The following is a 12783-nucleotide window of genomic DNA, read 5'->3' on the forward strand; positions in this document are numbered from 1 at the left end:
GCACCGGCAGCCTTGCTAGACGTGAATACATGCGCACCTGCGCTTGAGAGCCCAGCCGTGTCCGTGAGCATGTCTAGACTGTGGGGAGATGTGCGGACATGTCCACGCCAGGACACGCCGTGGACGCGCAACTTAGCCCTCCCACGCTTTCTTTGTGCTTATTATGGCATAACGCTCACATATGAGCCTCGTAGTGCTGCGTTTGGCCCCTAGTTCTGCTTGTGGGGGCGCTTTTGAAGTTAAGCCGTTAAGCGGACGCTTTGCCATATGAAAAGTCGCTTACATGCCCTCTTTTACCGCTCCGGTAATCACCTGTCGAGGCGTAGACCAAACACAATATTGCTCCCTGTGGGAACGCGACGAATGCGAGAGAGCCTCAGGTCGGGTGGACAGTGACGGTCCGCTGGCGAGCGTAGGCTGTAAATGACTGCTACAGCATTTTCACGTGCATTCGTGATGGAACATGGCAAGGGGCAGGAAAGCGTAGTCCCGATGTGTGTGGCTCCCACCCGTGCCCACATATTTTCACGTGCATGAAACCTCTCAAGCAAGGCTACCCCCGGCCATTGTCATATGTACATATGGGACGCATCGTCAGGTCCGCACCAGGTATACTGTGAGCTCAGCACGAGGAGCAAACGCAAACGCAAACAGACACACGCGGCACACATGCAACGGATGTCAAGTCCATTACGTCCAACACAAAGCCACGACATGTTCTCAGCCGGCCGCAGCATCGACCCGAAGCCACACGCCTCTGCACTTCCGTGCTACCACATTCACCCCAGGGAAGCCCAGTGCGTGGATCTACGCTACCATACATGCCACGTGTCTAGTAGTCTGCTGTCAGCAACGCAACAACAAGTCATCAACGCGGGCTGCACCATATTGGTGAGTTAACATCCCCGGCAGTGCAGTGGAGTTTAAAGTGGCAGTGCGTGAAGGTTGACAAGTGACGTGATCCTGGGCCTCCTGCCAACTCTAAGCAGTAGATTTCCTCGAAGTCCATACCGCACATGCCGCTTAAGAGAGCCGAGAGCCATTTCTCCATAATGTGACAACACATATGAGCCCCCCCCCCCCCCCCAAACACACACACGCCCCCTACGAGAACCAAGCGGTGTCACCCGAATGGGTGCGACGCGTGCATGCCGCCGCCGCTCCTCCTGCCTCCTGTTGCAGGTCGCCCCGCCTGATCCTCAGGCACGCCCACTGCGTCCCCTCTCTCCTGCACCCCCGTCCTGCCCTCTCCACCCCCCGCCGCCGCCGTCCGTGCCCCCACCGTTCTGGATGGCATGCGCCTCCGCACCGTTCTCGTCGTGTTGCCGAGATTTCTATGTGTGAAATAAGAGCGCCGGGTGAAAGTGCCCTAAAATCCCTGTAGCGGCCTCGCGCGGTACCCAAAAAGACGGTGCTCATCCAGACCGGTCTATGAGCTCCTGTAACCGGAACTGCTGCCGGATGCGCGGCCGCACGTCGTCCACATCCGAGGCCGCCAGGGACTCCAGGAAAGGCAGCAGCTTGAGCAGCTCGGTGTCGGAGTCGTCGTCGTACCAGGACTCGATGGGGATGCCGTTGTCCACCTAGTTGGTGGGTGCATGCGTGGGCGCAGAGGGAGGAGCGGGAGACGCGGGCGCAAGCGGGCTAAGTCAGCGCAAGGGAGCACCAAAGATTGCGTGCTGATGCCATGTATAACGTGCGTGTGTCTGCAACCACATGGGCCACGTAGGCGGCCGGCCATAACGAGTGTGCCAGTGCGTGACGAGGGCACGCAGATACCGTAGTAGCGCGGCGACCGCACCATATCACAGCACTCCGCCGCCGCTCTCACACCCAGCAGCTACCCCCGGCTGCTACAACGCACCTGAAATCCAAACGCCTGCGGCGAGTTGTCAACGATGACCGTGTGCGCCAGGTCGCGTCCCAGCACCGATAGATCCTGTAAAGCGTGGGCGCGGCAGCGAGCATCAGTCTAAGCCAGGCAGTGCTCAGTATGAAAAAAAGCCCGACGCCCCCGTGCTTTACGTTGAAACTAACAGCTGCAGGCACACAGTCTTCTGCCTCACTCCCTCTGCAATGCAGCTTGCTACAATGCACTCCCGTACACCATACCCTCCTGCGATGCCACCGCCGTGACGCCCTCCCCCTCTTCACCACCTCCCTACCTTGAGGTAGTTGCCGTCCACCACCACGCAGCTGTCGCGGTAGATGCGGTGCCGCACCAGCGCCTGCCCCGGGTCCAGAATGTCCAGCAGGCGCTCCGCGTAGATGCGCTGGCTGGCCGTGAACACCACCACCTCGAACAGCGCAGCCACACGCGCCTGCACGCCGCAGCCATGTAGAGTGCACCGCGGGTGGCGGGGGGCGATGACACCACGTTGCGCCTTGCAAGCATTCACTTCCTCACGCCATAGGCCCATGCCAGCCTCACCGGACGTCGCTGCAGCCCCACCCAGCATGCGGCGGCCCACATTGCCAGCGCAGCTACAGCGCACGGCCCCCGTTCCCAGCTGCCCACAGCGCCCCCGCACGCCCCACGCACCATGAAGTCGTGTAGGTGGGGCCGCTGCCGCACGTACACGGTGTGGTCCATGCCGTTGAAGGTGACGGGGAAGTTGAAGTCGGAGCGGTCCACCGCTTCCAGGCTGGAGTGCACCTGCAAGGGCAGCAGGACGCAGGCAGCCCCGCGTGCAATGCGTGCAGAGCAGGTTATTTCCGTAACCATATCAGTACGGCAAGCCGCGCCCCTTCGTTCATGACCCGATTAAGCGTTCATCCAACATGTGTCCCGTACATCGTGAACACAGAGCAACACGCGCGTCTTCAAGCGCTTACCAAAGTCTCATCCAGGTCCAGCACCAGCGTCTTGCGCCGCGCCATGGCCCGCGTCTGCTTGGGCAGCAGCGCCGGGCGGTGCGCCGGCACACACTGCTCCAGCGGCGGGAGCTGCTTGATAAACAGCAGTGGGTCAAACTCCACGAACTCCTCCTCGTCCTCCTCCTCCTCGTCTTCACCCGCTTCCTCCCCGCTCCCGGCGCCGTGCGCGCCAGCTGCGTCGGCGCCGCCGGGCGTTGCTGCCGCGGCCCGGGTGCTGGTGGGCAGCGCTGCCGACACCGCCGCCGCCAGCGCGCGGGGCGCCGACGCGACCAGCACAGCGTCGTAGGCCTGCGGCTGCTGCCCTGCAGCCAACAGCTGTGCGTTCTGGTGGTGCCGGCCCGGGTGTGCATTCTCGTCATTACCATACTCCTCCTCGTCGCCGTACTCCTCCTCGCCCGGCCCCTCCCCACCGCTGCTGCTGCTCAGCTCCTCACCCACAGCCGCAATGGCGCCACCACTGATGCTGCTGGTGGTTGCAGCGGCCTGTTTCCCGGCAGCAGCGTCCCCGTGCTCCACCGCTCCCGCATCCTCCTCCGCCGCTGCACCCTGCTGTGGTTCCCGCGCTTGCCTCCGTGTCCGGGCAGAGGGCGGCCTCCCACCTGCCTTGCCACGCGCTCCCTTTCCCGCGGAGGCCGTAGCCGCGACGGCCTCCGACGCCGGCCCCGGCCCCGCCTGCTGCGACTCGTCGTCGTCGGTGTCCACCGCCACCGCATCCACGACGTTCAGGTCAATAGCGTGCACCTGCCCCATGCCGGGCGCCGGCTGGATCGCAAGCAGCGACGCCAGCCGCGAGCCCATGCCCGCGTCGGCCCCAGCCTCGTCGCCTGCCTTCGACGGGGATGGCCGGCCCTCGCTGAAGGGTGTGCGATGCGTGCCAGGCGAGCCGCCGCCGCCGCCATGGGACATGGGTGTGCTGTCGCCGCCGGCGCCTATAGCTGCACCGTGGGGGCCGCCGCTGGCTGTGGACTGGGGCAGGTGGAAGCCAGGGGAGAAAACCTGCTCCTCCAAAGCGCCGTGGTGGTGGTTGGCGCGATGCGGTGTGTGATGCCGGACACCGCCGGAAGCCCCACCGCCGCCGCCGCTCGTGCTGGGCCTGGCCCCGCTGGGAGTTGCTCCGTAGCTGTCAGTCGTGGCGCTGCTGTTGGGGCCGAGGGGGGCCGCTGCGGCGGCGGTTCGCTGTAGCAACGGCGCGAAGAGACTGGACTGCTCAGCGGTGGCATGCTGCGGCTGGGCGTGCTGCAGCACAGCTTGGGGACCAGCGGCGCTGCTGTGACGATTGTTGCTGCCGTATGGCGGCGAATGCCCGTGCCCTGCGCCGGCGTGCGCACGGCCAGGGCTGCTCTTGCCAGGGGTTGCCGACGGTCGGCTGGCGGCAGGGCGGTTTAGGCTGGCGGGGGCCGAGGCCGCGCCAGACGAGCGCTGCGGCCCAGTGCTGGCAACACCAGCCCCTCCCTCGTCATGAGCCTGCAAGCAGGCACCCGGCAAGCCCAACGTAGCATCGCTGTCAGCTGTGCTATGACGCAGCGTCAATTGCGTCGCGCGGTGTGGGCGTTGACCCCGAACCACTTCGCTGGAGCAATGCCACGCAGACTGTGAACCTTTAGAGGTTCATAACGATGGCATTGCACAAAAATACGGCTGAACCCCGGCGACGACTGCAGCACCAAAACTAGGCAGCTTTTGCTGGATGGGAGCCGCTACCTCTGGTACCTCCGCCAACTGTGTGCATGCAACGCTGTGACCTAGCATGAGCTCAATGCAGAAAGCTGCTGACTAGCTGCACATGAAACCCTCGGAGACCCAACCCATCATCTGGCCCCAGCTACACTCACCTTGTCGCCTGGCGCGTCTGCCCCATTGGACGATGTATGCACAGGCGTTGCAGGTGCAGTCCTTGCACGCTTCTGCTCGGAGCTCTCGTCCGACGGACTCGCTGCGAAGGCCAACGCGCACAGTTGGCGCTGGGTCAAGCCAGCCGCGGATGCCGAGCTGCATAGCCAAGATCCCACTCCTCACCGGTGCGCTTCAAACGGCGAGACGGGGTTGGCTCCGCGCCAGTCGCGTTGGACGCCCCCGCTGCGGTTTCTGGAGCGCCAGGAACAGCACCTTGTGGCTCTTGTGGCTCCACGGTTTGCACTTCCGTCATGCCCAGATGGTTAGCGACGCGCTGTAGTATGCCTTTCAGGCGATTCAGCATTCAGAGTCGTCTACTACTGCAGCGCCGGAAACTAGCTCCCAGATAATGTTGGGCGCAACAAAGGTCCTGGATTAATGCGCAGCTCCAGGTGTGCATAGGTCTTAACAATCGCCCAGCGATACTGTTGAGTTGACTTTTGGGTGCTTGCTAGTCTGGGGCCATCAGTGCTAGGCACTATAAACTCTGCTCCTTCAGATATCTATCTATGTGATATAGGCGAAGGTAAACACTCACCTGAGCTTTACAAAAGGCCGATCGAGGAACACGGCACGCGTGTTGACCCTACCCCACCCCACCCCCACCCAAGCTGCCCCACGCGGCCACGCCGCCCCTGCCGCCGACCCAGGCACCTTCAACCACGCCCCTCGCAAACTCCATCCCCATGTTCAAGACATGTTGAGAAAGGGGCTCAGCCGCTGAGCCGCCCAGACACGCTGTAGGCAAGAGCGCCCTGGCCCTCGCCCTGGTCCTGAGTATATGGATGAAAGGTGGTTTGACGTGCTGGTGTTAGACTGGTCGGTAGGCCGCACAGCCAGTATGTAGGCAGGAGTGATAGCAGCCCCACCCCGCTGCGGAGTTGCACAAGTGGTGTTGTACACGTGCCCACGCTGTGTTGGGCGATTACATGAACTTATCCTGCACGAGCGGGCAAGGATGTGCGGGGGGCTAGGTGTAGGACGTAAGATCATGTCAGTTGCAGGCAAATGCGCCCACCCCGCGGGTACAGCTGCACCCGTACTGCGCAGACCTGCCGCCTGCGCTGCATACACAATCTTAGCCCCGGATACAATCCAGCCACAAGTTTTAACACGATGCAGTTCTTTGTCCGCACTCGCCACTCGAAAGTTTAAGCCACGACGTTACCGGCAGGCCGCCCACATGTCTTCCATGTGCCACCGAACACACGCCCCATTGACGTTCCTGATGACGCTGGTAGGGTATGCGTGTTAAACACCGTGCCCAGATTGCTGCTCGGGCACCACATGACGTGCTAAAACGTGTAGGTTCAGCCAGACCTGTGGGTGCTCGCCGCTCAGACGTGCCACCGGTGCCCGGACGATGCCACTAGTCAAGCCACCGGTGCCGTCCGGTGCCCATGATGCGTTCGCATCACCACCCTTGAATGTTCTGGGTTCGACAGTATTGTCCATACAACTGCCATCTACAGTTATTAAACTCATAACGACTGCTTTCCAACGCGCGTGTAGCTTGAACCACCGCAATCGTCGAGCTTGCACGCACGAGTGCAGCAATACGCACTCCCGGGGCATGCGAACGTGATGTAATCAACTGGTTCTGCCGAAATGCAAATGGAGAGAGGCTGAGCGGGTGAGCGAGCAAAGAAAATTCCTTGTTTGGGGCTTGGGGCTGACTTTTTAGTTTCTTACAATTTCACATACCTGAAGCAATTTGTTTACTCAGCTATGCAATTGTTGGTTTGCCGGCAGGCTTGCATATGGCCCAAGAGGGCCTGAAGACGTCCTGTCGCTCGCTACAAGCGTCTTGCAGTCCTTTGCTTCCTACCAATGTGAAATCCTTTGGGAGAGCGTCGGAGCATTTGAATGTGCTCAGTGCTTCTCGGCCCATCCTGGCGGCTTGGGGCTCGCGGCAGCAGCTGCAGGGGGGCCCGAATGCCTACTGGGGCAGCCTGATGTCACGGGCCTGCGGGCTTGGAGAGCCCTTGCACAGAAGGCTGGGTCGGGGAAATGTGGGCGTTGCAGCGATTCCCGGACCACGAGCGGACTGCACGCTATCGCTGGTAAGTACCCGCTTACTGACCGCATTACTTTAGTCTTTAGTGTTCAGCTTGGCAGGGGTGTTAAAGCGCGGTGTGCACCGTGGATAAGGCTGGTTTGCGGTCGGTCGTCCAGGCACTGCGCCTCTTGCACCTGCCAAACATCATTTCCTGATATATATGCATACAGGAGCAAACGGAATACGTGAACGGGGGCTCGCTCCTGAACAGCGGGGGGCCTCCATCGTGTGCTTCTATCCGGCTTGGCACCGCGCCAGCGGTGCTGCTGCATACAGCATCATTACCTGCGGATTCAGCCGATGCTGGGAGTAGCATGGTAGCGGGTTCCGGCCAGCGCGAAGCGGCAGGCCACGCGGCAAGTGGGCTTGCGGGGTCGCTCGGACGTCGCCGGCGAGCAACCCACCAGGTACTTGCAGGCTCTAACGGCTGGGCGCCACGCACACCCAGCACCTCAACCAGCTCACCGATTGAGCTGCTACCTGGCCGGCATGCGGTGGACGTGGCAGCAGCGCAGGACTCTGCTTGGGGGGCTGGCGTAGTGTACACCCGGGGTGCTGGCTCCTCGCCGGTGGCCACGACGACCGACGGACAGCCAAGTACAGGCAGCAGTACGTCTGGCGCGACAGCTGACACAGTGGCTAGGAGTAACGGTGCGCCTGGCCGCAGCAGCAGCCCTGGGGCTTCGGCCAGCGCAGGCGGGGGCGGAGGCGGAGGCGCCAACTCTAGGGTTGCACCCACTGTGCTGCACCACGCGCTAAGCGCTGGCCCGGCATCGGCGCCCGCGCGGCGAGGCATGAACGGAGCTGGCAGCACCACCCGATCAGGCGGTCATGAGGCCGCTACTACCACGAAGCCTTTCAAAGCTGCCTCTCCTGCTGCGTCTACCTCGTTCTCAACTCCTTGTCGGCAGCCTGGGCCTCAGCGCCACAGGTCGGGCCCGGGGCGAGGGCAGGATGCGGAGCAAGGAGAGCTGCAGCGGCGAGACCGGCAGCGGCGAACAGGCCACACCTCAACGACTAGCGCCGGTGCACAGGGTGCGACGGCCATCCATACGACAGGGAAGCGCGGCCCTCGGTCACCGCACGCACCGGCGCCGGCGCAGCCTGCCTCGCCAGAGCCACGGCAGCCGCAGCAGGCACAAAGCTCGAGCACCAACGGGAGCGGGTCAAAAGGTTCCACGGCTAGAGGGCGGAGCGGCCGTCACGCGGCGGTCGCCAGCGCGACTGTTGCCGCGGCGGCAGTGGGCACCGGTGCGACGGCCGTGGCAACTGCCTTCCAGCCGGAGGCCCAGTCACCGCAGCGGAGCAGGCAGAGGCGGCTAGGTAGCAGAGAGGAAACGCCAGGGGAAGGCGACGGTGGCGTGGCAGTCCTTGCAGTGCCCGAGGAGGCCTGGGTGGTGGAACGGGCGGGCGAGACGGACGTCACCGCGCAGCCCTCCACTAGTAGCAGCGGCAGCAGCAGCACCGGCAGCGCGGTGCGGCGAAACGGTCGTGCCATAGCGTCGTACACGGATGACCTTGACGACGTCACTGTGGCTCTGCCACTGGTTCGCGAGGCAGCGGCGGCGGGATTGCAAAGCGCCAGCGGGTTCGGCGCCCGGCCGCAGCGCAAGCGCCTGTTGCAGCTCTTCCCTGTGCCGAGGCCGCACCGGCGGAAAAGAGAGGCGCTCGCTCGCGCCGCGCGCGCAGCTGCGTTGGCGGCCGCGACAGCTGCGGCTGCGCGACAGGAAGCGGATGCGGGTCGGGCGGCTGCGGCTGTGGTGGACAGCCGGGAATCCCTGAGCGCGGCTCCTAACGGCAGCGGTAGCATCAAGCGGCGGCGGCGCGGTTTGCACTCCACCGAGGCTGCTGCAGCCGCACCTTCGGCTCTTGACCCGGGGTGCAGCTCCCCGCAGGACCGCTCGCAGGTTCCGGGCTGGTCAGGAGCCGGCAGGGGCCACTCCGGCGATGGCTGGGCGGACAGCTGGGTGGATGGGGCGGCAGCAGCGGGGTCATTCGGCGGTCGGCCCGGCCGCAGGCGGTTCAGCTTCCCGTTCACCGTGTCCCGCACCTCGGACACGCCCATCCGCACGCTCACGCCCACGCGATGGCTGGATCCGTTGCGAGCCGCCACCAGTGGACACAGCTTGTCAGCTGCTACAGCGCAGGCCGCCCGGGTTCCATCTGCACCACCGGCGGAGGCGGCGGCGCCGTCCGCAGCTGCGGCGCTTGCTCAGCGACCGGCAGGATCTGACGACGGCACTGCTGCGCCAGCCGTGAGCTGGGATGTGGCCACACAGGCGGCACCAGCAGCGGCAGTAGCAGAGTCATCAGCTGGCTCGCTCACGCCGCCGCCGGCGTTGGTAGAGCTGGAGCAGGCGGCGGCTCCCACGGCGCGGCGGCGGCCGTCCACGTCAGCGGCATCGCTGGCGGCAGTGCCATTCGAACTGCCATCGGCGTCCGCGGCCGTACGGCAGCCGTATGCACTGGCCGTGAAGCCGCCGTACGTGCTGTACGCGGTGGAGTCGCCTGGGCACCGTTACGTCGTGTACAGGTGAGCTAGCAGCGGTCAGGAGGTTTCCGGTTTGAGTGGGCTGATGGGAGTTTTCTGCTGCAAATTATGTGTGTGGGCTCGTTGCGAGGATGGCTATAAGCGGTGGTGTTCAAGCGGTGGTACAAGCCCGCTATATTTTGCCCGCCTGCTGCTGTTGACAGGTACACCGATGAGGCTGTGTGGCGCTTTCGGCCCATGCTGCGCGTGTCCGGCACCGGCACTGGCAGCAATGGCGATGGATATGTTTCTTCACAGCCGCTGGTGGCTGTGGCATTGCCCGGCTCGCCAGTGGCAGCCGCAGTGGCCGCGGCCGCCACGACCGCCCCACTCCAGCACCTGGGCCCTCACCTGCACCCGCAGCAGCCCCCACAGCTCAACCGCCACGCCGCACCCGCGGCGCCAGCCGCGGCGCAAGATGGCATTGCCGCGTCGGTGCCGCTCACCAGCGGCCAGCAGCAGCAGCAACAACAGCAGCAGCAGGCGGGTGTCGCGCCTCTGTGTGACGGCGCGCTCAGCTTCTTCCTTGCGGAGCAGCCGCCGGCGGACGCGGTGCCGTGTCCGCTCATGGGCGGCCTCGCGCCATTGCGGCCCGTGGCGGCTGTTGGGGCGAAGCCGACACCCACACCTGCGGCGCTGAAGACGGCAGCAGCCGGCACGAAGGCAAATCGTTCGAGCAGCGGCGGCCGAAGCCACGGTAAGACGAAGGCGGCGGCGGCTGTCGAGCAAGTGGCAGCCGGGAGTGCTGTGGTGGCCGCGGAGCCGCCGGCGCAGCATCTCCTGCGAGATGAACCGCAGCCGGTGCAGCCGCAGCCGATGCAGTTGACACGTCCTGGGGACTACCTTGTGCGCTTTGCGCAGCCGCATAGCCGGGCGCGGCGGCGACAGCCGCAGTTGCCGCCGTCGCAGCTTCATCAAGCCAATGCCTCGGCGCCGATTCCGGGGCCAAACGCTGAGGCGGCGGCAGATGCCAGCTCTTCTGCTGATGCTGCAACGGCGCTTGGTGCTGGTGTTGTGGGCACGGGGCTGGCCGCTCCGGAGGCGGTGGCGGTGTTGAAACAGGAGGCGGTGTTGGTGCTGGACGCAAGCAGCTTGCTGGGTGAGTACCTGTAGTAGGCGGGCTTGGAGCCGGCGTCTGGGAATGGGTCGGGCTATTGGTTGAGCAGGCTCTGAAATCTCGGGATGCAAGAGATGGGAACGAAATCTGCCAGAGTCTTGGGGGCAGGAACGGGATGCTATACGAAGTGGCAGCCCTGAAAGACGGTTGTTTGGGCTGTAGCTTGGTGCCGAGGAGGCCCGGCAACAGGCTGCATGTCCTGAGCCGTTACTGCTGTGATACAACAGCTCTGACACACACACGCACACGCAGGCTGGCGCGGTCGGGAGTGGGACGCCGCAGCGGCGGCGCTCCGGCGCGTGTGGGACGCAACGCAGCGCGTGCGGCCGGGGCTGCTCGTACTGGCGACCAGCCGGTAAGGCGGTTGTGCAGCTTGAGGGTGGCGGGAGTTGCTTGGGGCTGGCCGGTGCAGTGCATATGGAAACGGGACTGGTGTGGCTGTTGTGTCGAACACTGGCATGCCGTGGCGTGGCAGCGGCAACACTCGGCCCATTAGACTTTTACAAGGGTTGGCTTGCTTGAGGCTGCTGCCGTAGCTCACACGACACCACGCCCTGCTACCATGTCGCCTCGCCTTGCTGCGCCGCAGGCTCATGAAGCCCCTGCAGCAGGCCTGGCGCGACAAGCAGGCCTTCGCCCCACAGCCCGACGTGCTGCTCCTGGGCCTAGGCACTGCCATCGCCTACCGCGTGCCCCGTCCGCCGCCGCCGCTGCCACGCCAACAGCACCAGCAGCCGGATGGCTGTAGCAGCAGCGGCGGCGGCAGTGGAAGTGTGCCAGCGGTTGGAGGCTGGGCGCTGGACGAGCAGTGGGCGGCGTATCTCGACCGCTGCTGCGACGCGGCGGCCGTTCGGCGCGCCGTGGATGCGGCGGTGACCCAGTTCGCAGGCGCACTCGTGCTGCCCCGTCATGACCATCAGCAACCACAGCAGCTTACAGGCAGCGCCGCCAGCGCAAGCCGCTCGGCGAGCGCCCCTTGCACGGCCTGCAGCCAGGCTTCTGATAGCTCCGCAGCCAGCACCAGCGGTGACAGCAGCGGCGGCCGTGACGGCTCACGGGGCCCAGGGCGGCCTGCAGTGTCGTACGGTCTAGATAAGGCACAGGGCCGGCACAAGGCGAGCCTGGTGGTACACCGCTCGGCGGTGACGGCGCTGGTGGAGGCGGTGCGGCAGCAGCTGCAGGCGGCCAGCGGCCAGGCCGCGGCACGGGCGGCGGAGGCTGCCATGGCACCGCCGCGGCGAGACGGCGCGCAGCGCCACAACCGCGGCCGTGTCACCGTCAGCGCACGGTCGCCAACGCGCGCCGATGCAGCAACAACGGCGGCAGCAACGGCAGCAGCAGCAGCGGCGGCGGCGCGGTGCGGGCCGGACGCGGTACAGTTTGTTGTGCAGCGGCGCGGCGGGACGCGCGGCGAGTGGTGCAGCGTGGACGTGATTCCCGCGGCGGCCGGCAAGGCCGCGGCGCTGTCCCACGTGCTGGGCCGCTTCGGCATTGCGCCGGCGGCTGTCGTGGCAGCTGGTGACACGGACAGGGACGCCGAGCTTCTGGCGGCGGCGGGCGCAGCTGTCGTCACCTCGCCGCGGCCCTCGCCGGCGCTCCGCGAGTTGTTGCAGCCGCGGCCGTCCGGCGCGCAGATGCCGGCCGCGACGGGAGTGGGCGGCGGTTCTGCGGGTGCTGAGGCGACCGCTGCAGGCAGCGGCGTGGTGCAATCTGCTGTGTGTGGGCCAGCGGGAGTGGTCGAGGGGCTGCAGCTGCTGGGGCTGCTGTGAGCGCCGTTTCAGTCTGCTGTCAAAGGTGGTGCGCAGGATGTGGTATGCGTGTGTATGTGAACTGAGGCGTTGCAGGTTAGCGTCTGGCTACTGTAAGGACTGTTGTAGTACTCGCTAGTTTTAAGCAGTTGTCTGTGCACCGTGCCTTGGAGTGTAAAGCAACAGGCAACACAGTATTGCCGAAAGTTAGGTGCATAGGGTGATTTCAGGGGCACTTGCGTGGGCCTGAGTTTAGGTGCACACGTAGACCATGGAAATAACATACATCTAAAGCCGTGTTGCGTCAGGGCCTCAGCGTAGCCTCCAGATTGATATAGCTGCGGCTAGATGGCTCGGACATTTGTGTGCACGAGGGCTGGCGTGCTGGGCGTGCCTGCCATGCCCGCGCCGGCGAAGGCAGTGGATGTAGGGCAGGGCCCGACGTGCTAGGGGAGCCAGGGACGGATATCCCAGCCCCTGCTTGTGTGTGTGTCTGTTATTGTGATGGCGTGTGGCCGCGCGAGTCAGTGGGGCTGTAACAACTCCATATGCTTTCTTG

The 12783-nt window shown here is 64.8% G+C and overlaps 2 protein-coding genes across 2 annotated transcripts; one reads left to right on the plus strand and one right to left on the minus strand.

Annotated features, from left to right (window-relative positions):
* Positions 1 to 267: 267 nt before the first annotated feature.
* CHLRE_09g391541v5 (uncharacterized protein) lies at positions 268 to 5270 on the minus strand. The gene is made up of 7 exons (XM_001694681.2): positions 4894 to 5270; positions 4710 to 4810; positions 2836 to 4341; positions 2543 to 2656; positions 2166 to 2321; positions 1865 to 1939; positions 268 to 1583 (listed from the first exon to the last, which is right to left on the minus strand). Exons 1-7 carry the CDS (start codon positions 5021 to 5023, stop codon positions 1416 to 1418), a joined length of 2250 nt encoding a protein of 749 aa, XP_001694733.2. The 5' UTR covers positions 5024 to 5270; the 3' UTR covers positions 268 to 1415.
* Positions 5271 to 6250: 980 nt separating this feature from the next.
* CHLRE_09g391578v5 (uncharacterized protein) lies at positions 6251 to 12775 on the plus strand. The gene is made up of 6 exons (XM_043065601.1): positions 6251 to 6403; positions 6523 to 6833; positions 7000 to 9362; positions 9524 to 10458; positions 10729 to 10831; positions 11066 to 12775. Exons 2-6 carry the CDS (start codon positions 6531 to 6533, stop codon positions 12243 to 12245), a joined length of 4884 nt encoding a protein of 1627 aa, XP_042921166.1. The 5' UTR covers positions 6251 to 6403; positions 6523 to 6530; the 3' UTR covers positions 12246 to 12775.
* Positions 12776 to 12783: the final 8 nt, after the last annotated feature.

Source organism: Chlamydomonas reinhardtii, chromosome 9, assembly GCF_000002595.2.
Source record: "Chlamydomonas reinhardtii strain CC-503 cw92 mt+ chromosome 9, whole genome shotgun sequence".
Taxonomy (NCBI): domain Eukaryota; kingdom Viridiplantae; phylum Chlorophyta; class Chlorophyceae; order Chlamydomonadales; family Chlamydomonadaceae; genus Chlamydomonas; species Chlamydomonas reinhardtii.